Below are 23,851 nucleotides of genomic sequence, written 5' to 3'. Positions count from 1 at the left end.
CCCCCCAACCCCCCCCCCCACACACACACGGGGTTCTGCTTCTTACTTAGGATTGTTGGCTGCACTGGTCCACAAAGGTGGAGGGAACAGAAGCAAGCAAGGGTTCGGATGGCTGTAGATACGAATGGAAACAGCCCTCCAAGAAGGAGACAGATGTCAGTGAATCAGCTCAACTTTATTCCAGAGTATAAGGAACATATAGGATTGGGGAGCCTGGGGACAAACTCTGATTTGCATTAAGTGGTAAACTCCTGTCACAGAGCTTTGTATGTGGCAGTCAGCCTATCAAGAAGAGTAGAACACTTGCCTAATTACCATGTGGGTCATCAGAGGAAGAGCCTTTGCAGGGAACTGTGTCAAGAGTCATCCCTGAGGTAACTCAGGCATCCTGGGCCTAGAGACATCCTTCAGATAAAGCTGGGTAGAAAGCAGGAATCTTTGCTGGGAGTTTCCATATTGCTGAACTATGGAGATAAGAAGCTACTAGGCCAGAAGGAGACTGTGACCTCCACTAGCCAGCAATGTCTCCCAATACACACATGCACATATAATCACTTATTTTAAACTGTCCACCAATACACGAAACAAGTTTTAAATTCCTGAAAGTTTTTTAGTTTCTGAAAAACTATTGAACTAGCTGAATAAGTAAATAAATGAATGAATAAATAAATACTGCCAGTGCCAAGAAGTTTGCCATTATATTATTATATTTTTAAATATTTTATTGTCTTTGTGGAAGAAATCACTTCATTCTTTTTTAATTGGAAATTCTTTCTAAATTTGTTATACAATGCATTTTGACCACAGTCTTCCCCTTCCCTCCAGTCCTCCCAGCCCCTCTGTTCACTCACCCAACTTGACTTTCTCTCACTTTCTCGCTTGGATAAAACCAACAAAAAAGAAAACAAAAACAAATCCCCAAAGACAAAAGACCACTGAGCCCTAACAACAACAACAAAGCACACACAAAATAACCATGGAGTCCATTTTGTGTTGGCCAATGACTTCTGAGCATGGGGCCTTCCTTGGAGTGTGGTTGGTACACCAAGTGTCGTTCACTCCACTGAAGAAAACAGATAATCCCTCTCCTAGTAGCCATTCATAGCTTCTTGAGTAGAGCGAAAATAATTTCATTCTTAACTAATATTTTTCTACTACTGCTAATCAGCCAAAACCCAGATGAATCAGAAACATTTTCTGCTTTCCCAGAGCTTCCCAAAACACACAGAAGAGGCCGCACTGGGCCATGAGTGACTCAATCATGGTATAGGGGAGATACACAGTGGCGAGGCTGAAGAAAACTCTACTTACAAATTTCAACCATTATCTTCATTCTTTTGTTGGGTTGTTTAACTCTACCACGGTACTAATATAACTAATTCATGGACCCAGTCAGGCATTTGAGCAAATAGTTACAACAAAACTAAGCATTAGTGGAAGGAATACCCAATGCTCTCAGATGCTGACATTTGTCGGGCTTATTACCCATACCCACGGAATGTTCCTGGTCATCATGTTAGTAACTCTAAATATATATAACATAATAAAATGATCTGTTTAGCAATCATATGCCCTTCTGGGGAGGGGAGGAGAGCTTCATAATATTTTTGGTGTTTTTATGAGATTCCTGAATCGGTGTTGAGAACACGCTTGCGCCCATCTCACAGCCTTAGTACTTGCTGTAACTATGAGCTAAGGTCTCGTAAACACAGCATTCCAGTGGGCCTGCCTCGTGCTCGTGCATCCTCTGATGAAATGAACAGTAAAGGCCTACTAATGCACCCAAAGACGGCATCCATTCGCAAACAAATTATATGCAACTTGAACTCTTGGGCCTTCAAATGAACTTTGGGTGAGGCTGATAATGCCATCTCCCAGACTTATCCAAGAGTCCCTTTTGATTTATGAGCAGTACATTAACTCCTAGCCTTCTACACTTTATCTTGCTAATTGCATCTCATTTATTATACTGAGGGAAACTGTAAAATTCTGCTATGAAATTCCATGGCTTTAACCTATTCTTCCTCAAGATGGGGTCGGGGATAATTTGCTAATTATACGTTGCTTTTACAGAAAACCAAACAATTCTTTTTTTAAAAAAATACCATTTTTCCTGGGGGAGGGGGAGAAGGGTGGGAGGAGGGGGAGGGAAATGGGAGGCTGGGAGGAGGCAGAAACTTTTTCTTTTCCTTTTCTCAATAAAAAAAAATCTTTAAAAAAAATACCATTTTTGAGCTGGTGATATGGCTCACTAAGGGCACTTGCCACAGAGTCTATCTGGGCTTGATGTAAGGGACCCATATAGTGGAAGGAAGGATGTCCTCAAGTTGTCCTCTGACCTCTACACACACTATGACATGAACAATCACGCATACAAAATAAATATAAAATGTAATAAAAATATTTAAGTTATTCTTGTTTTAAAATATATAAAATAAACCAATACATTAAAAAATTACAAATTCATTTTATCAAAGACCATAGGGTAATTACTACGATAACAAAATAATAGTAGCAATATCTATTCAACAGTAACAGAAGCTCCACTCTGGTGCCTACTGTTTAGCAGTCCCTACTCATTAGGGTTTATACCTCATCTAATTCAGTACTTGTGCCAACCAACTTTAGTTCTTAATCAGTCAAACCTGCGATTCCCAAATACGCAGCTTGTGGTCTGCTGCCATGGGGACCAAGAGAGCCCCCTACAATGAGACACCACACTCCACACCTTGACTCAGTAATTCAAGGTATTTCCAATTTCAAGTTTATTGAAATTGTCAACAGTAAAACTTTAGAAGTCTACTATAAGAAAAAACAGCCAGGTGGTGGCGGCGCACGCCTTTAATCCCAGCACTCGGGAGGCAGAGGCAGGCGGATCTCTGTGAGTTCGAGACCGCCTGGTCTACAAGAGCTAGTTCCAGGACAGGCTCCAAAACCACAGAGAAACCCTGTCTCGAAAAACCAAAAAAAAAAAAAAAAAANAAAAAAAAAAAAAAAAAAAAAACAGACATGTACACAAAGAAAAAGCAAAGCCAGGAAACTCTTAGGCTGCTAGTTTATAAAAAAATTTTTTGTAATCTCTGAATTTACAATGTTAATTAAGACAACATGGTGCATATTTAACAATGGAAATACATAAAAATATCATTTTCAGATACATTCAATGGGTAGCGATGTTTAAAAAAATGTCTAACTTTCAAAATGCCTTACTGAAGGAGGAATTTTTAATATTTTCATGTTTTTTTTTTCTGCTACAGATTTTTTTAAAAAATAATCAAGAAGACACTCTTCCAAGCCTTTCACTGTCCTCTTGCGACCCTGGATACTTGCTCTACGAGCTAACTTCAAGTAAAGAAGACATTGGAGTAAGGTCTCATAGAGTACCCTGTAATGAACTGAACGTTAAAGACCTATTAATGCATGCACGTGTGTGCATGTGCATATGTGCACACGTAAGCACAAATAAGCACTCACGCACACATGGGACAGTCTGCAGCATTCAAAAAATGCAATTCCCTCTTCCATACACATAGAAACCATTCATCCTCTCGATGAAATCTCATCAATCTCAACAGCAAAATACAGCTTCACTACCAGGAACACCATCGTCTAATCCATACACTTTCAATCTAACTGGGAACCCTATCTTCTGTCGGCACAGTAACTTGACAAATATTAGCATGAATTGCTAAGGCGGTGTGACAACCACATGCTGAGAGCAAAGTCTCACTAATGTGTTTTGGCATGCAGGTTTGTAATCACACATTTACATATGCAATGACCTATATTTGCATGTCAGATCACACACTGTCTTGGTTTATTAAGACTGGGCACCTCCCTGTGCTTGGCGGCCAGAGTGGCGAGAGAGGGCCAGAGGGCGGTGTTTTTTGGCAGTTGAGGGATGAACTGCCACCGAGGATTAGGTTGATATGGCCTGAGCATTAGACACTTCATTAGACGTAATCTGTTTAACAGTGGGCAGTGTATGTAAGCTTCACAGCCCATTTGCGGCACCTTCCCCCCCCCCCCATGGCCTCTCTTCAAAGGGCAGTGTGGGTGAGTGACAGCTTGTCTCATCTGCTCCCATGTCCTGTCATGGAGTGAGGCTGTGGAGAGCTGACATGAGAAGGAACATAGCTGCACATCGCCAGCTACCCTTGGGTCTCCCTATCTCACCGCAATTTGTATAAAAATAAGCGTGTGTGAGACGAGGGCTCCTTTAGGAGAGCCCAGACAGGTCAGCACTATTCTCCGGTCTCATCATTTGACACTGGTTCCCAGGCCAGGCTTCATTTTGTGAACCAGATGCCACTGTTGATAGAATCATATTATTGCTTTAAAAAAGGATATCAAGTGAGTCCCAATAAAGAACTATTTTTAGGCGTTGTGATATCTTTAAATGTCGTCCAATTGCCCGTCTCCTTACATGTATATACATTATACATGCATATGGTCATACTTATTAGTTTAGCATGTTGGATTGTACTAGGAATAACAAGATTTAGGCCAGGATGAATTAGAAGCCAGGTGAAATCACTTACACTGACTTTGCTGCTCTAGGCTCAGAGTGAAAAAGGAATCTCACTCTCTACCGAGGTGCACAAAAGGTACCACTTATAGGGTCTTCAACTTTCATCGGAGTAAAACCTGACTTTGTTTCCTATCACCGCAAACTGAACTGTGGGATACCTTATGTGGGAGGAGCCTGTAACGTCACCTGTGTATCCTGGCCATGGGCCCCAGCCACAGCTGTGCCACAAGCTTTGGCCTCACCGGGGCTTTGCACTCGCCTATTCCCACACTTTCTGGATCAACTTCCTCGCATGTGGCAAACCACAGCTGTCTGTGCAACTTAATTCCACCGTTAGCCCCTATAAAACAACCATCTTCAGCTCTTTCAAGCAGCTTTATTTCCGGGGTCCTGCCTTAGTGGCTCTCGTGCAACTGAAGCAGCCATCCTGACAGTAGCCATTCAGTTCAATAAAGTGTTCTACAAACTCAGGCCCTATGTTAGAGTCTAGATCAGCGGTTCTCAACCCATGGGTTGTGACCCCCACAGGTGCCACATATCAGACATCCTACATATCAGATATCCACATTAAGATTTATAACCGTGGCTAAATTACAGTTATGAAATAGCAACAAGGTACTTCTATGGTTGGGGGTCAGCATAACATGAGGAACTGTATTAAAGGGCCGCAGCACTAGGAAGACTGAGAACGTCTGTTCTAGTTCATACTTGCTTTGGACTGTTTGCATCCACGTGGATCTCCTGCTATATACACTGATTTTTCAAAAGCAAAGGCCAAGACCAAATTCTTAGTTTGTAAGCAGAGGCCAGGAAGAAGAGAACTCTTTAAGAGAATGTACGGGAACACTGTGAGTGAATGGAAAGGGTCAAGCACGAGGCCTGCAGTGAATTAAGACAGGTTCTAGTTACTGCCTAGTAGAGCCAGCAGGACCGTGTAATGAAAACAAATACCACATTTGCAAGCCTCTGCCTCTCAGAGCCTTCCAATAGGTGAGTTCGAGAAATTTCCTCCATCCCACCTATTAATAGAGACTTTAGTAATAAATTTGTGGTCCTTGTTGGGTGGAAAAGCACTGAACACTAACTACACTTCAAGTCAACCTTGATGGAAAGCCTGGCTAACCACAGACTTCTAAAAGTCTGCCATGTTTTCACGGCACTCGCTGGAACAGGTTCTGGTGTTCGGCAGCGCTGAAAGCTCAAAGCCTAGTTTCCAGTTTCATTCTGAGCTGGGTGTGTGTTCATTTCCATTGCCAACTTGCCCGGTCTAGAATCATCAGGGAAGGATGTCTCAGTGAGAAACGTCTAGAGTATACCACACTATGGACATGCCCGGCAGGGCTTCATTTGGTTAACTGAGGTGGGAGTCCCACTCTGAATGTGGGCAGCACCATTTCACGGGCTGGACCCTGGAATGAATGAAGAAAGAGAGAGGGAGATCAACAAGAGGACCTGTCTCTGCTTCTTACCTGTGGGTGCCATGGGACTATCTATCCCTTCAAGTTCCTGCCATCACAGGCACTGTGAACTAAATAATCCCTTTGTCCCTTATACTCCCTTTGTCAAAGTACTTTAATCATTTCACCAGAAAAGAGACTAAGACAAGAAGCCATCCGGGTCCATCTTCTATCTCATATAAAATAGGAGGGGAGGCTACCTCAGAGAACTGCATATGGGCAAACGATGAACATGAAGCACCTTGGACAGAAGCGAGCATCCCACAAGGGCTAGGTGTCCTTTGAGACCCTCCCTTCCCCAGGACAGTGACCAGAGAAAAGGCTGCAGCACCTCCCTCTCCTGGCTGTGTTCACAGACCCTCAAGCACTGCTTCTTCCATCTCCATCTTGGATCCTTCTTTAGGTCACCACAAGAGGCTGTCTAGACGTTCCTGTGCTCCGCCTATGTGGAGCATACTCAAGAGCTGTTCCGAGCTGGGTCTTACAACTGGGATATTCATCACCACATGGGTCATCCTCCCAAATGATGCATGAAAACAGCCAACCCCCTTGGTGAGAAGACCACCTGGGGCGGCACAGGACACGTAACTGTCACCTTTCTACCCAAAATTCTTTGGACACTTGATAAAACTGTATGAAATTTATAGCATCTTTGGTGGCACTTAGTCTATATGGTTGGAATATGCTTACAACAGTTAGAAATCACAGGCTCAACAACAGAATTGTGGTCATGACCCATTAGCCGGGTGTACCACTGCAAGTTCTTCACGACAAATGACCTGGAGAAGATCTCAGAAGTTCAGTGCATAGGGTCTTGAAAAAGGACTTCAGGCCCCGTGTAATATTTGCAAACACTCATTACTGGGAAAAAAAACCTTAAAATACGACTAATATGAGTAAGAAATGCATGGCTGTATAAAGTAATTTTCAATATTATTTTCTGTCTAGTCAACATCCACAACTCCTTAGTTAATGGACAAAAAGAAACCTGATTTTGGAAGTACTTAATATTATTTTCATTGTAAATTATCAACTTTAGACTGTGTGTGTATGTGTCTGTGTACTCAAATGCTGAAAGAATTCTTAGATCCCAAAACGTCATATACAAAATCATATATGGCAACTAAGAAATTAAACTCTCAAGTAAATGAAGCTTTTCCTATGTTAATATTCTGAGCTCTCTCGCTGGCATGTCTCACTGCCCTGGAGGACTCAAGTAATAATCTGATGAACTAGAGAAATCATGGTCATCTTCTCTACTTAACCTGTGTTCCCGCCACATGAACACCTTTCGGTTTTAAAATAAAATGCATTCTGTATGACACTGGCTCTTATTTAAATAATTATTAACTTCCTAGGATTAAATTAATTTGTATAATTAGCTTTAAAGTTTGAAGGCAAGGACGTGTACTGAGCAATAGATGATCGGGGCAAACATCCTAATGATAATTCTCTACGGAGGAATTTGAAGAGTTACAGCATCAACTCCCTGGAGAGAAAATTATGTCCTTATATTCCTTGAGGTATTGCAATGATGCACTACAGAAGCCAGAATTAAGTGCAATATTTAACATCATTAATACCGTTTTTATCATTGTTGCAAACTCCCCTATTGTTTTCCACTTTACTACTTGCTTTAAGCAATGAATTGGTTTATATTTTATATATTTTTATACATTTTATATATTTGTATTTTATATTAATGTTATTAATATATTTATATTTTATAGTAATGTCGAATATCTGCAAAACTGAAAACTGACAAGATACTAAAGTCCATCATCGATCCTTTTGCAGTGATATTTATGCTGTGATCACTTGTTATCTGAAGCACATGGCTCATCTCCAAATCACACAAGTAAGAACCCCTCTTCCAACGTATCTAATATAATTCTAACATATATTTCCCTCAGATCTCACTGGAAACCAGAAGAGAAAAACACAAAGGCATGCAGAGCATCAGTGTCCAACTATCTGGGCTTCTCCATGTGAAAGAGTATTTTCCTAAAAATTATTTATTTCAAACGCCACCCATCCTTAAAGTCCTCTAAGAACAATAGACAACATCTGTTTCTAAAAGAAATATGCCATTTCTCACTCTAAATAAATTTATTAATTTAAATAGGAGAGGGAAATGAGTGACAAACACATGCAAATATACAACTTAATATTATGAGATCTGGTGTTTGTGGTATTTGATCACCATCAGTTGTATTACCCACTATAATAATTACTACATCTAAATGAAATGACTGAATAAAAAATATTGCAGCTCTCTTAAGTTACCATGAGCAAGATAATTAAAGCCAAATGCACTCCCATCTTCCTCACTTTACCAGCTATATCTAATAAAAACATAGTGTAAAAGAAAAAGCTTGTAATAAAGCAAATTCAGAGCAAAACAATTGTCTTTCCGACTGATCATTTATCCCACCAATACTGATGTCGGGAGGTAAACAAAAAAGAACCATTTAATACTGTGACAATAAGAAGACACCTACATGGCAGTATTTGGTATTTACTCTGCAAATTTACACACTATGCAGAAAATCGAACCTATTTCAAGGAGTCACAGTTTTAGATTACACGATGGAGGGATGGTCTTGCTGAACATGAAACCTATATACAGAGATTAAAAGACCATCTAGAGGTAGAATTCAGTGTCAGAGTACTGCTTTAGCATGTGCCTGGACCTGGGTTTGATCCTCATCAATAGAAAAAAAACAAAACAAAACAAAACAAAAAGATTAAGTTTGATGTCTTCAAGAGACAGCAAACAGGATACCAGAGCATATTTGGGCGACTGTGTTAAGAAATAAGGTTAAACAGATAAGTATTGATGAAATCCCCTTGAGTTGTCTGACAAGAATGAGGGGTTTGGAATCTAATCATGGAAGCACCATGCTGTGTTCTGGGACACACTGTGCAGACCCCTAAGGATGCTGTGTGGGAAAGGGCCTGCGAAGCGGGATGAGTGGAGTATAGGCAGAAAGGCATGGACTGTGCCTGGAAGCAACAGCAATAGGAAGAATAGGTGAAATCAGGAGGGTCCAAGAGATCTGCCAACGCAGATGAGGACCGAGAAGCAAAGAGACAGCAACATTACTGACTTTTGGCTTGAATACAATATGGGCAGTAATCTCGTTTACTAAGATAAACTAGACTAAATGAGAAAGTTTGTAAAGAAAATAAACAATAAAAATATAATAAATAAAAAAGTTTGATATAGCAAAACAAACAAGCAAATGATAGAAGCCTGTGGGCCGAGACAGTTACTGGCATTAAGTGTGGAGGCACAGGCCCATTATCCCCGCATGTGGACAGTAACATAACAGTGCACGCAAGGGGACCAGCCTCAGCTACACATAGCAAGCTTGGGGATTGCCTGGGATACATGAGACGCTGCCTCAATAAGCAAACAAGAGGACACTGTTCCTAAAGCTGTATTCTTATTTGTGCTAGACACAAGAGAGTTTTGCCTGCAGGCATGGACAGGCACTGCGTGGGTGTCTGGTGCCCATGAGGCCTAAAGAGGACACTGGATTCCCTAGAACTGGCATTAGAGTTGGCTGTGAGCCACCATGTGGGTGCTGAGAACTGAGCTGGGTCCTCTGCAAGAGCAGCGAGTAGTGCTGGAGTCATCTCTCCAGCCCCAAGAAGACAATTATTGACACCATACTGCCACTGTCATCTTCATCAATGCTAGCGTTTAACCAAGGTGAACTATTGCCAATCAATATACAAGACGAAAGCTGCATATCGACTCTATGGGGCAAATGCTATCCTAATTTATTGATGGGAAAACTGAGGATGGTAGACAGTAAAGTATCTTGCCCTCTATAGAAAGCGATAGCACCAAAACCTAATCCCAAACAATTTTATATCAGAGTTCACGCTACACACCCATAGTGAACAGTCTCCATTTCCTTCCAGTTTCTAAATACAGAATCACACTGCTGATATCTGGGGAATATGCAGAGAGATCAAGCCCGGGATCTTTTATCCTTGATTGTTTGAAAAGAGATCCTTCTCTAGAGCTCTGGCTGTCATTAATTCACCATGGATCGAGAAGTCAAGTTCAGCTTCGGCCTCCTGGGATTATATATGCATGTACCACCAAGCCCAGCACTACTGACTTCTAGCAAACCAACCAACACATTAAATGTTATCTGGAATGTCTACCACAGAATGATTAGTCTTATTCTAGAAAAGCTTCAAGTATTGAAGAGAAATCTGAAGTCCAAATTGAGCATTGTGAGGCACTAATTAGTGAACCACATGAAAATCATAGTTCTTAAGTAAAACTGTATCTTATTTTGTTGGAAAAAATAACTTTACTGTTTAAGTAAATACATAGCTCTAAAGAATTCCAGGATATTTTCAATTATTAAAGTCATCCTCAAAAGTATAGATATTTCATGGTTGTGATTCTTAAAGTCATGTTTTTGAACTCAGCTTCAAAGCCAGTCTGATGACTACAGGCTTCATCCTTACCCACATCTCTCTGAATGACTTCAAACTCCAAGAGGGCAGAAAAGAGAATCCTAGCCCTTAAAGACCCTCCACATGTCCTTTGAAATATGAGGGATGTTCGCTCCAAATATGTAAACATGAATTATCAATCTAAAATCAAAGAGAGCTCAATCATATTTTAAATATTTTGTAATCACTTCTCATTTGGACAGCCTTCTTGTTATTGGATAACTCAATAAAATAACTCTAAGCAACTGAAATTCACATAATGTAACATAAAACACTTTGATCCATATTGAACTGAAGAGGTTAAAATGAAACTTTCCATTAGAGATACTTACTCACTTAACAAGCATTTGTTGATTACCAATCATCTACATTCATTAATATAAAAATAATACATAAATGAGAACAAGCCAGGCCTTACCATGCCTGTAATTCCAGCTATGTGGCAGGCCGAGGCAGGAGATTTTTTCAAATTCAAGACATGCATACACTGAAGAGTGAGGTAAAGGCCAGCCTGGGCCAGTTAATGAATGCCTGTCTTTGAAAAAAAAATGAACAAAGGACCAGACCTCCCTATAATACAGTAATACAATGTTTGCCCAGCATGTTTTAGAAACAGGAAGAGAGAAGAAGAACTATATAAAATATACATGTATGTGTCTGTCTGTCTGTGTGTTGGTAACAAACTTACGAGTATAAGGAGTCACCCAGGATTATTATTATTCACAGAATGATCTTTTTACTGTCTTCTAAATTATCTACTTCCTCTATTATAATATTTCCCTCAGAGCCTCGATCATTAAAACCCTAATTCACAGTAATATAAAACGTAAAGAGCAAAGCTCACTAGGTCCCATCAGTGACCACATAGTCTTGACAACCACCTGAGCCACACTGAAGATGAATGAAAACATGTGGGTTTCACCATATGGCTGAATCAGAGTCCATATCGGAGATGTCAGTGTTGGAGATGCACTGGAGAAGCAAAAGGAGACCAGACGGTGCAGATCTTTAAAGTCATATACAAATGTAGAATTCACCCCAAACCACCAAAGTCAGAAGAAATAAGAAAAGGAATAAAATGCAGTGTGCAGATTTAAAAACGAATTTTTACTGCAATGGAAGGAAGCAACCTGAAATTATGAAGTGACTACAATCTAGGTCATAGCAGTAACAATAAAGGAAGGAAGGAAGGAAGGAAGGAAGGAAGGAAGGAAGGAAGGAAGGAAGGAAGGAAAAAAGAAAATAAAAATGGATAATATGAGAAGTTGCATATATAATGTGGGAAGTGCTGAAGATAGTTATTTAAAACATTATTTAAAAGTTGATATTTGTAAAGAAAAAAGATGGGCTGATTATCCTGGCTCTAGAGAAATTCCCAGTAATCCACAAGGATGACCACAGCTAAGACCCTAAGCAATAGAGGAGATAGTTCCCAAAATGGCCTTGCCCTGTAGTCAGACTGATGAATATCTTAAATATCACCATAGAACTTTCATCCAACAACTGGTGAAAACAGAAGCTGAGACCCACATCGGAGCACTGGACTGAGCTCCGAAAGTCCAATCAAAAGAGTGGGAGGAATGAGAATATGAGCAAAGAAGTCAAGACCATGATGGGTACACCCACTGAAACAGTTTCCCCGAACTAATGGGAGCTCACTAACTCCAGTTGGACAGGAAAGGAACAAGCCTAGGTCTAAACTAGACCCTCTGAATATGGTTGACAGTTGCATGGCTAGGGCAGACTGAGGGGTCACTGGCTATGGAACCAGATTTATCTCTACTGCATGTACTGGCTTTTGGGAACCTTTTCTCTTTGGATGGATACCTTGCTCAGCCTAGATATAGTAAGGAGGGCCTTGGACCTTCCCCCAAGCAATGTGCCTTACTTTCTCTGAGGAGTGGATGGGGGATGGAGTAGGGGTATTAGGTGGACAGAAGGGAAGGAGAGGAGGGAGTGGGAACTTAGATTGGTATGTATAATGAAAAAAAAAAGATAGTTTGCTTTTTAAAAAAAAAAAACTTAAAAAAGATGGGCTGATTTGAAACTATATTTGTATTTATTAAAAACTACTAATTGAATGGCTACTGAGTGTGAATCAGACGAGTGACACAGCGTACAGTCTAAGACAAGGAAAACAATGAGCAGAGTTAACAAAGATTAACCAAGTTATCAACAAAGCTAACAAAGATTCCATGGAAATATAGGCCAACGAAGGTGTATTATATGGTTAGGAAGGCTCAGTTTCCACTTAGTGCTAAGAGGTCTCTCTCTATCTCTCTTTCTCTATCTCTCTTTCTCTCTCTCACACACACTTCAAGTATATATATATATAAATATATACTTGAAAATGATGAATAAGCAGATGAGAAATCACAGAAAAGTCCTAAACAAGCATAGCTTGACTGCCATTTTACAATAGAGATGGAAGGGGAGAAGGGAAGGTCGCGGCAAGGTCAATGAGGAAGCTATTACGATAAGGCAGAAGACGGTCCTGGTGAAGGGAAAGGAAGAAGTAAAATCTCCCAGTTCTAAAAATGTTTTACATATAGAGTTAGTGGTGCCTGAGAAGTCAAACATAAATAAGAAGAAAAGGAGGATGGCAAGGACATTTCAGCATCAGTTGCAAAAAAGGTGACCTGGCCAGTTGCTGGGATTCAGGAGGTGAGGGGTAGGATAGCTAGAAGGCAAATACTCTGAGATCAGCTAGAGACCACTATGGCTTTGATGGGCAGTGGGATTGGGAGGGCTGTTGGGCACATGAGTTGGGAAGAAGCAGAATTCTAGGTTGCAATGACTCTGAGAGTCACACGCATGAAATTGTAAGACTGGAAGAGAGCCCAGGGAAAGAATACAAACGGACAAAAAGAGATGTAAGAACCCAGCCTGAGGGGAGGTCATTATTAAGATGTTCTAGAGGTAAGGAAAAGAGAGGACAAAAAGATAACTGGAAGTCAGGAGAAGGGAGGATTTCAAGGAATAGTGTATTTTCAATTATTTTCTAATACAGTTGGTAAGATGAGATCTGAGTAGCTCGGACGGTGAGAAGGGGTGGAGCTTATACAGGGTAAATTTAAGAAAAAGAATAAATAGAGACTTGAAAATAAACATCACTCTCTAGAAAAGTCTAAACTAAGGAGGGGATAGTATAGGATCTGGCTCTACTGAGCATTTTGGCAAGTGAGGGCAGGGCGGTAGTTTCAGCCCATAACTGGAGGCAGAACACCTGAGCACAGATTCCAGCTGGGAGATGTGTGACCCTCAGGACAGGATGTGTCAGCTGAGAGTGAGGTCAGGGGATGCTAGTTTGAGGTTGGAGGGGAGAAGGAGAGCTAGAAGGCTAAAGGCGGGAGAACTTGGGGGGCGGGGGCACTAGGAGTAAAGAACCAGAAGTTTGGAGTGCTTGGGGAGACAGTGGGAGGAAAGAACCAAAAGGCAGGAGAGCTTGGGGGTCAGTGGGAGGGAGAGGATCTAGAAGGCGGGAGAGCTTGGGGGACAGTGGGAAGCCTGGAGACTTGGGATGTGACCACGAAGAAGCTTTAATGAAGCATCAGGCTGTGAAGGTCAGTTATGGCCAGATTGTCTTTCCTCAAAGCTGCTGTTGCAGTTTACCACCTTGTGCTATAAAATCTCCATGAACTGAACGCTTGTGAGGAGACTACACCACCTAACCTGCTATGAAGACTTCCCAAAGAATATGCCCTATGGCAAACACCTTCACAGCCCCAATTCATCCACACAAGCAAAAATGAGACTTACTGCTCAGGGAAGAAAAACAAGGGGGGGGGGGACACAGAGAGAGAGAGAGACAGAGACAGAGAGAGAGACAGAGAGAGACAGAGACAGAGAGAGACAGAAACAGAGACAGAGAGAGAGAGAGACAGAGACAGAGAGAGACAGAGAGAGAGACAGAGACAGACAGACAGAGAGAGACAGAGACAGACAGACAGAGAGAGACAGAGAGACAGAGACAGACACAGACAAGGCAATACAGATCAAGACCACGCCCTTATGCTGTGAGAACCAGGGGGCGCTACCTTCCTCCTGCCAACAGTCAATACTTGTCATAACCTGAACACGCAGCAAGGAGCTCTTGACCAACTCCTAAGTGAACACTAGCTTGTGCTGCGGGAAGCTGAAAAAAATGACAACCTCACATTGTGGTTGAAGAAGCCAACTCTAACATAGTGTCCTCATACTCTGCAACCTGTCAAAGTATGGGCTGTTTTCTACATGCAACTCTGGTACATGTTCTTAATCACAAACAGCCCAAATATTATAATATTTCAAATTGTAAAAATAAAAACAGAAACCCCCAGAACTCAAACTTCTGATCATTATTTAATTAATCTTAGAAATTCTTAGAATTGCACAGATGGCAGCTATGGAATTAATTTTAGGGTTATAAAGTAGGTATGCAGCATGACCCTCCTCACTTAAAAACTACAAACAAAAATAATCACACCTTGTCATAAACCTCTACTAAAAAAGGAAATATCAATTTCCATTTTAAAATTAATCGTCCTGTGCTATTTGACTTGCACCGTCCCCATTACCTATCCAGTATGAATTAGAGGAGGAAAAGGACAATCTTCTGCTGGACACGTAGAGACTTGAGTGCTGAAATATGGGAGAATCAAGTCCAATGCCCTCACCGCTCTCTAGGTGGGAGTGCATGGCATCATGGGAGGAAGAAAAGAACAGGAACGCTAATGAACACATTTGCCCTAACTTCATGAGAGCAACATTAAGGCAATAAATCCCACGTTCTAACCCATAACCACAAAGGGATTCCTACTGTACTGCAGTGAGAGCACACGTTATAGGCTCAGTATGGGTTTGCAGGCTCATCTCAACCAGGGAAAGGAAAGCCATGCTAAGAAGACAGGCTGTTTATCACGCCATCAGAACTGGTGTCTGACTTCTTTAGGTTGTGGTTTATGTCCACACTTCCATTAGCATTACAAAAGTGAAGGAGTCGCCGGGCTAACCATATGTTGCCATATCACCCCCATTATTCAGGCCAATGGTGTGGAACAAAACAAAGAGGGTTGTCAACCCGGGGCTGAGGCTGCCCTTCCCAGACTTTTCAAATGCCACCGAGAGCAGCAACATCTCTCAAAGACTTAATAAGCAATAGCGCCTATAAGCTCTCGTCAGGCAATCTTTCTTTCACTGTCTCATACCGCCAGTCTGAGGCAGGGAAGAGGAAAATGGAAAGCTCTCCCTTCCCCCACATGCCACAAGGCAGCCAGAGCCTGGCATGACACTTGCCTATTTCCAACAGGGAAAGCGGTCCAACCACACAGGGGCAGCAGCAGGAGGCAGAAACGAAAGGAACAGTGTGAAAAGAGATGCAGAACCGTTCCTGTGATTTTGAAATTTAAACTGCGTGGCAGCCCAGTGCCTCGTAAGAAAACACTTACTTTCATGTCTGCCTCCTATGGCCACCCCGACCTTTCCTGGTTGGTGAGTCAGTAGGAGGCAAAGAAAAAAAAGTGAATTTTTTTCTTTGAAGCACAGCCACAGTCAAAACTGTGAAGTTCAAAATCACAACATGAACTGCCTAATTTTTAAAGGTGTTCTTTTATTATTTTTGCGAGGAACGGAGTAATACAAAACAATGGTGCCTCACCAGAGGTTTGAGAAGGCATAGCGCTGGGTGTATCGACTACAGTTTACTTACAAGCTTGATCACGGAACTTAAGACCATTGCACAGTTACAGATGGACTGGACAAAGCCAATCCTAAAAGCAAATGTGTCCTTCCTCTACGTGGCTTTTCTCAACACAGAAAATCCAAGAACATCGAACAAAACAATGCAATGTATATTAAGAACTAATTTAAAAAGTCCTTTAAAGGACATCCTGTTGGGTTTCAACTCTGTATCTAGCTGAGCCAGCCCTGCCACATGTAAAACATAGAGTTCCACAGGGTATCCACAGTGATGTATCCTTTCCCATGAGATATTAACTTAATAAGGAGAGAGAAGGGAAATCCCCATATGAGAAAAGTTAACAAACATAACTAAGATGCAGGAGACATAGAAGACAGTCTGAGAATCACTATCAAGTTTCCAGGGAATCTGACAGCCCTATGGCGGTGCCGCGATTTAAATGGTCCTGGAAGGATGAACCATTTTTTAAAAATGAGAAAGCAGAAAGGGGGGTCAAAAAGGAGTGACTTCACAGAGTCACGATGGCAGTCTTCTGTAGGTGGTATTTCTGAGCTGTGCTCCCGGGAGGAGGCAACAGATGCATTAGAACAAATAACAAACACAGATTCAGCAAGTTTGGCGACCAATGTGGGCGCCACATGTACTAGCTTTGATATTCAGTGAACACTGCATAGAGAAGTCGGAGGAGACAATGCCACTGGTGTCTCCTTATCACTAGCCCAAACCCACTCCACTACAATCTCACTTGAGGGAACTCCTACCAAGTACTCAATGCTGAGGATAACCTCTGAGCCAAACTGAGGGAATGCCAACAGAGCATGTGTGAGGCTTGTTGTAGACCTCTTGAATACCACAGCCTGTGTGGAAAACAATAATGATAACGAGGGGCTGCCTCCAAAAGTGAAGCTATTGTTTTAGCCCATGGCATATTGGGCTCTGCAGAATGTCTTAACAACAAATGATGGAAACTCTATGTTGAATTTCAATAGTATGGACAAACTGTTTTACCAAGACACCCTATCTACTTCATTTTACATTACAAAAAATAGGAAATAACATCACAAGAGAAACATTTCCATAGAGACTGAGACCATAAGGGAAGTCAAGATCAGTGAGCCAAAGTAAAAGTGGGTTCAAAATGCAGAGATACTCCAAAACCTGCCTTTTTCTCTCTCCATAAGTCTAGCAGTAACCCGCAGAGCCGAGTTCACGGAGATGAAATCATAAGCGAGAACTGGCCTCCCATCATGTTCTATACGAAAGCTCGCATTATAAAACACGCAGAAACCAGTAATTCTAACTATAACTTGGAAATTGGAGATGAGCATTTTGCAGCTACTTTACTGCAGCTGTAAATCTACCCACACCTTTAACAGAGAGATAAACGTATCCCACTTATTTAACTTACCTGTGGCTGGAACTGAGGAACCGGCGGCCCTTGCATTCCTTGTGGTTGTTCATCCATTGTCTGACTCAACCGGAACTTCAGAATCCTGCAAAACGGAAAGTTGAAACTTAAATCCTACAGTCATTACAAATTCAAGCGACTTCCAGAGGCCTAGACACATGCCCCATATAGCACAGACCTGCAGGGTGCTGCGGAACAATGAGGACACCCTCCGCTTCCATTTCTGACACTAAGTCCAAACTCTGCTAGTCCACAAACATACACTGTCCCACCATTTCCATGTAGGTGGACAGAATCCCATGCTTGAGATGCCTTTTTCCTTTCTGTCTTCCCTCCTGTAAGTTCCCTTGATGGTATTTTCAAATGTCAGGTGTATTGTTCAGCCTTCTGCGCTTAGACGGCTAAATGTCTGGGATTGTATTATGCAAAAAGAAACTGTTTTTCCTTATGGATACCCAACTGTAGTCTTTTTAAAGAGTGCCCTTCACCACCCCGCACTGCGGCTATCTCATCCTTGTGCTGTGTCAAGTGACTCAGTACCCAATCGGCACTCTGAGTTCACAGGGTGATGTCTGTTAGAGCACATAAAGATACTACTGGGCTGGTGTTACTCCTTGAACAGCTCTTTGCAGAAACTTCTTCAGATGTGAGTGCTCTCTGGATGGCTGAGAGTATATGAGAGGATAATGTGTAGGTTATATGAAGCTATATAAATGGCTTGAAATACATATGCCCTAATTTATACATTATCAGAGTACTAACACATCCTCTACAAAGCAGAAGATTCCAAATTCAATTGCCTGCCAGTACCATGGGAGCATGTATCTACTTCAGCTTAGCATCCGTTTCTGTTGAGAGACTCATTTGTCTACGCTTAACCCTCCTGTCACTGCGCACCTGCCTTACCTGTACTGTGGTGTTCGATGTGCATAGCTACTGCCATACAGAACACAAAACTAAAGTATTAACTAACAATGCTTTATTATAAAATAATTTGGGGATCTGAGACAAGGTTACTCTACATAGCCTTGGATGTTCTGGAACTTACTATGTAGACCAGGCTGGTCTAAAACTCAAAGAGACCCACCTGGCCTCTGCCTCCAGAATGCTGGGATCAAAGGTGTGAGCCATCATACCCAGCGGACTACAAAATCTCGAGAGTCAAGCATGGTGATGCATACCTGTGAATCCTAGCACTTGGGAAGCTGAGGCAGGATGATCACTATGTGTTCCTGGCCAGACTGGGCTATACGGTTTGTTATATTAAATTCTCTCTGAGACTCAGAGTAAATATTAGCAAACTAAAAAGCCCCAACGACACTTTTTTAAATTTGAGATTATTTAATACTGAAGAGTATTATGTAATACTTTTATTATCAGACAGCTTGATTGAGCCAGGAAAACACTGAAAAGTCCTGCTTTAGTGTTCAAGTGTTTTCACCATGCACAGTGGTACATGACAGCACCTAAGTAAACACAAGTAGGAGAAAACGAAGCCAAGGCAAAGGAACTCAGAACTGAAAAACCTAAGGTCATCTAATCAATAATCTGCCAACAAACAACCGATCTCCTGAAAACAAAAATCCATATGATATGTTAAGCTTCAGCACCCAAGCAAAAGGAACAAAAAGCGACATAATCTTCTTTCCTCAGGTCTACCATGGTTTGGTGGGTCACTGGGTGCTTTGTCATTGTGTTCATTGTGTATGTGCATGCATGTTCCTGTCTACAAGCACGGGTCTGTGTGGGCCACATCAAGCCTGTGGAGATCAGAGGACAACCTTGGTTGTGGGACCCCCCGTCCATCTTGTTTGAGACAAGGTGTTTGCCAAGTTAGTTAGCCAAAGCTTCTCCGGTCTCCCCTCCCATCTCTTGCTATGAGACCTCTGGGATTGTCTGAACTCTGGGGATCTGAATGCAGGTCTTCACGTTTGTGTGACAGGTGCCTTATCCACTTAGTCAGCTCCCCAGCTATTGTGCATTTTTATTACATTATTTTACCTGCATAACTGAAGTAAAACACATACTAATATGTGGAATATATTTAACATGTAATTTCTAGATTACAAAGGCCATGTTTCAGATGCCTATGTTGTCTACTGCATTTCTCTTGCTTGGTTCATCATCTGGCATAAATAGGTAGCTGAGCAGATAGTTAATGAAGGAATACACATGTGCCTGTCACAATGACATCATGTCATTATTGATGCTAAGTATAAAGTTAATAATGAAAATAATTACCAAATTCCACTAATTTGTAGTTAATCTTTAAGCCAAAAAGAAAATTGCTGTTACTAGAAGATACTCATTGAGTTACATTTTAAATGATGAGCAGGAAAAATTAACAAGATTTAAATGGGAGCCAAAGAAGGAAAATAACACATCTAAATGCAAAATAAGCAGAACATCTTTTACATAATTTCAAATTAAGGTTGGTGGGTGACGGAGGATTACTGTCAGAGCAAAGGAGTGCTGAGCGGAGAAAGAACTTCACTATCCAGCCAGTGTGGGGGAGTACAGATCTTTAATAATCTCAGCACTCTGGAGACCTTCAGCCTGTTCTACATACTGAGTTCCACATCAGCCAAAAAATAAATAGAGTTCACTATGTTTCAAAGATAATATGACAAGCAAGAAGTCCAGTTCACAACTTCTGCAAACCCATATAAAGGACAAGATGTGCTTCAGTAAGACAAGACCCTCACTAGCCTCAACGGCATTCCACACTACTGACCAAGCAGTGCGGACTCTACTGAGTCTTGAGTTGATCTTAAACCATCTCTCCTCTTTCCTATGAACTTTTTCACAGTTACCATTATTCTCTACCAAACACTCGATTATTCCAAAACTGGAAATTTGTTACAACTACACTCTCTTGTTGTATCAGTCTATGGCTTTGGTTTTGTTTGTTTATTAAAGCATAAGGAATGGTTTATGCTTTTGGAATGGTCGCAGTTTGGAAGATCTCAGTAAATCTGTGAACTCTAAATACTACTCAAATGTGATCCCTGCCAAATTTGTGTCTTTCCTAAGCTCTGAGCTACAAATGCCTGTAGCCAGCTGGGCTACAGGCGCATGCCTTTAATTCCAACACTGAGGATGCGGAGGCAGGCGGATCTCTGTGAGTTCCAGGTCAGCCTAGTCTACAAAGTGAATTCTAGGACAGTCAGAGACCTATGTAGGTAGACATACCATGTTTCAAAAGTAACTAAATAATAGTTATTTTTGAATTTTATTATTGGCACAAATTATGTTAGTAGTTTGCCTTCATAATAACTTTCAAGAAATAGCTACAAAAATTTCTCAGAATAATCACAAGCTGTCAATCATCCTAACATTAAAATGGTGCTCCAAATCTAGCAGCTGTCCCACTTCGTCAAACACCTGCAAGAGCACTCCGCCTGGAGGTGACTGATTTCTTGGAGGTGACTGTAATTTACCCAGGTAGCATTTTAAAGCTATGTCTCATCTTGTCATGACACATCATATTCAAAGACATGTCATCACTGCTTGAGATTTGATAATATACTCATTTTCACTTCATCTCCGTCAATTCGGGTTGGGTAATTTTTATTAAGTCTCAATGACTGAGGTGCCTATTTAGCATATCAAAACTGACCTGGCAAAGGTTCTCCCAGCATCCTTCAGTCCCTGCTAGTTACCTAGTACGGGGGGGGGGGGATACCCTGCACCCTAACCTGAACTCTCTAGCCCAGACACTGGGCGGCCCTCCCCCAAGTTGCCCTTCCCTATATAATCCAATCATTTTGGTTAGCCTGCTCTTTCTTATTCACCATTTATTGTCCTGACTCTCTCCTTCTCTCCTCTCTGTCTCTACGTGGCTCAGACTCTGACTCTGGATTCTTCCAGATGTCCCTGTCCTGGGCTTGTTCTCCCTCACATCTACAATAAACCTCTTCCTCCACCTTACCTAGGGGCAGTCATGTCCTTGCTCTTAATTCCATTTTTTCTTCAGTTTGGAGGAGTGGGCTCACGTCTGACAAGCAAGTGCTCCCCTAGTGAGACATGCCTCACCAGCCCCAATCAAGAGTATTTTTAAGTAAAGCTTACATTTAAAAAATAAAGCTTACAGCTATATAGCAGATAAAGGATACAAAGAGCAGTACATTTTCCTATTGTGCTGATAATGGCTTTGTAATAAACATAAAAACATTTGATCATGACAACCACTTAAGAGGATCTTAAGGACCTGACCATATCTCCTATGCTTCTGTCCACAGACTGTGCCCTCAACACTTTAACAAGAGCCGCTTTGGTCAAAAAAATCTAAAATCTAAAGCTGGAGAGATGGCTCAGGATACACAATCACGAGAAGGGAAGTTCGAATCTCAGTACCCACACAAGCCCCGTTCTCCTGCCTGCCTGAATTCTAGTTCTAGGGCAGAAGAAGAATTTCTGGGGCTTGCTGGTTTCCATCCTAGTTGAGGGAAGGCCAGCCCTACATTCAGATAGAGATCCTGCCTCAAAGAAAGAGGCGGAAAGATAGAGAGGAGGACAACGGATAGCCTTTCCTGACCTCTATGCACATGTGAAAACACCCACCCATGCGGGCATGTACACGTGCTCTCACACACACAATCCTATTTTAAAATCTGTAATCTAGTCAGTTATTTCTCCCATTACTTTTCCTGGTCCTCCCTGTTCTGAAGCTATCTAAGATTGACATTTTATCTCTGAGATGCATCTCTGACACCCCTTCCTTCTTGCTACTTCCCATGAGCACTGAACTCTCACCTCCTGTCTCTGAAACCTGCTAAGCATTCGCTGGCATCAGAACCTGCTGTTTGCTACCCTCTGGGTTCAGAATCCCCCAACAGCTGGCTCAAATTTGTAATTATATTGCTGTGTTTCTTGGTTTTTGTTTATTTGTTTGTTTTTTACTGTTGATCACTGCTATTATACTGCAAACAACTCAAGGGCAGGAGCAGGAGCTCGGCCATTTTGTTCCTTACTTTATTTCTCAGCCATTACTTGATATAAAGTGAGCATAGCAGTATCTAGTGACTGAATGAAAGCTGAATGGTAATGGGGATGAGGACAGATTTTAGTCTTGCTTCTTAGTTTATCATTATATATTTGGGACTTGTGAATGATTAGATTTGTCTGGGAGTAGAAAGGGAAAGTTACAATTGATTGCAAGATTTTTTGCTAGGAGGAAACAGCATATGGTGGTACCACCAACCAAGTAACAGATGGGAAGTGGAAGCAGAGTGGATGTCAGAAGAGTAGAGGAGAGGGCGGGAACAATACAGAAAGAACTTACGTGAATTATTAAAGTCGTGCATAAAAGCCCTTGCAGAGAATCTTTGGAGATGCAGAGGTTAATATATTGTCTTGCAATTTTCAAAGCATTGCTATTTATTATTATTAGCTAAGACCTTTCCATGCAGTTGAAAGCATCCCTTTCTGTGAACCGAAGCTCTCTGCAAAAGCCATACCTATGCCGAAGATTAGTCTAACAAGAAGTTCCTGATTGCCCAGGGATGGAATGTTGTTGCCAATGAGAGCCATTCCATCCATGTCTGTCTCTAAGCTAACATGTCTTTTGTCTATCAGGTAAAACCTTTGAAATGTGTTCTTAGCAAAGCAATACCTTCCACCAAGCCAAAAGCTAACTGTGAGGAGTTAGTAGAGGAAACGGTAGGAGTTTCTCTGGCTTTGTTTCAATCTACCTACCACCTGTCTCCACCAGAACACCAGTGGCAAATGCACTAATTTACAGCTGATTTACGACTGTCATTACTCTGTGACTATAGAGTGCACGCAACCATTTTCCCCACAATATATATCATCCAGGGCAACCTGAATTCACGTCCCAGGCCAATGGTCACTCATCAGCCACTGGGAGGTAAGGGGTGATAAAGAATTCAAGTCTGCCAGTGAGCTGACTTTAAATATGATCTTAACAAAATTATTAAATAAAACATAATACATCATAAAGCAATGCAATTTACTTCATTGGCAATGTAACCACCTTATTGTCCATACTAAAATAATATTAATATCATTCCTTAAATAAAATATTTCCTTGTTCCCATATTTAACCAATTTATCAAAGGTATACAAACTAAAACCGTGAGACCATCATTAGCAAACTAAATCTCTATGGGACAACCAGAGTCACTACCCACTTTGGCAGAATTCTTAAGGACTGTGTGTGTGTGTGTATGTATATCTATATATGTGTGTGTGTATATATATATATAAATGTATATACACACACATACACACCTACAAAATCCAAAGTGAATGTTATATTTTTAAAGTCTGCATTG

At 41.4% G+C, this 23,851-nt stretch overlaps 1 protein-coding gene across 3 annotated transcripts in view; it reads right to left on the bottom strand.

Moving 5' to 3' along the window:
- Nek7 (NIMA related kinase 7) overlaps positions 1-23,851 on the bottom strand; it is a 126,554-nt gene that overhangs the window by 57,098 nt on the left and 45,605 nt on the right. For all 3 annotated transcript variants that reach the window (XM_050151650.1, XM_050151649.1, XM_050151651.1), the window contains exon 2: positions 17,556-17,640. In XM_050151650.1, the coding sequence (XP_050007607.1) occupies positions 17,556-17,612 (57 nt within the window). In that variant the 5' untranslated portion in view covers positions 17,613-17,640. The remainder of the gene's footprint in view (positions 1-17,555; positions 17,641-23,851) is intronic.

This window comes from Alexandromys fortis, unplaced genomic scaffold, assembly GCF_014885135.2.
Source record: "Alexandromys fortis isolate MF-2015 unplaced genomic scaffold, M_Fortis_MF-2015_v1.1 scaffold_71, whole genome shotgun sequence".
Lineage (NCBI taxonomy): Eukaryota > Metazoa > Chordata > Mammalia > Rodentia > Cricetidae > Alexandromys > Alexandromys fortis.
This window is presented reverse-complemented; position numbering and strand designations above follow the sequence as displayed.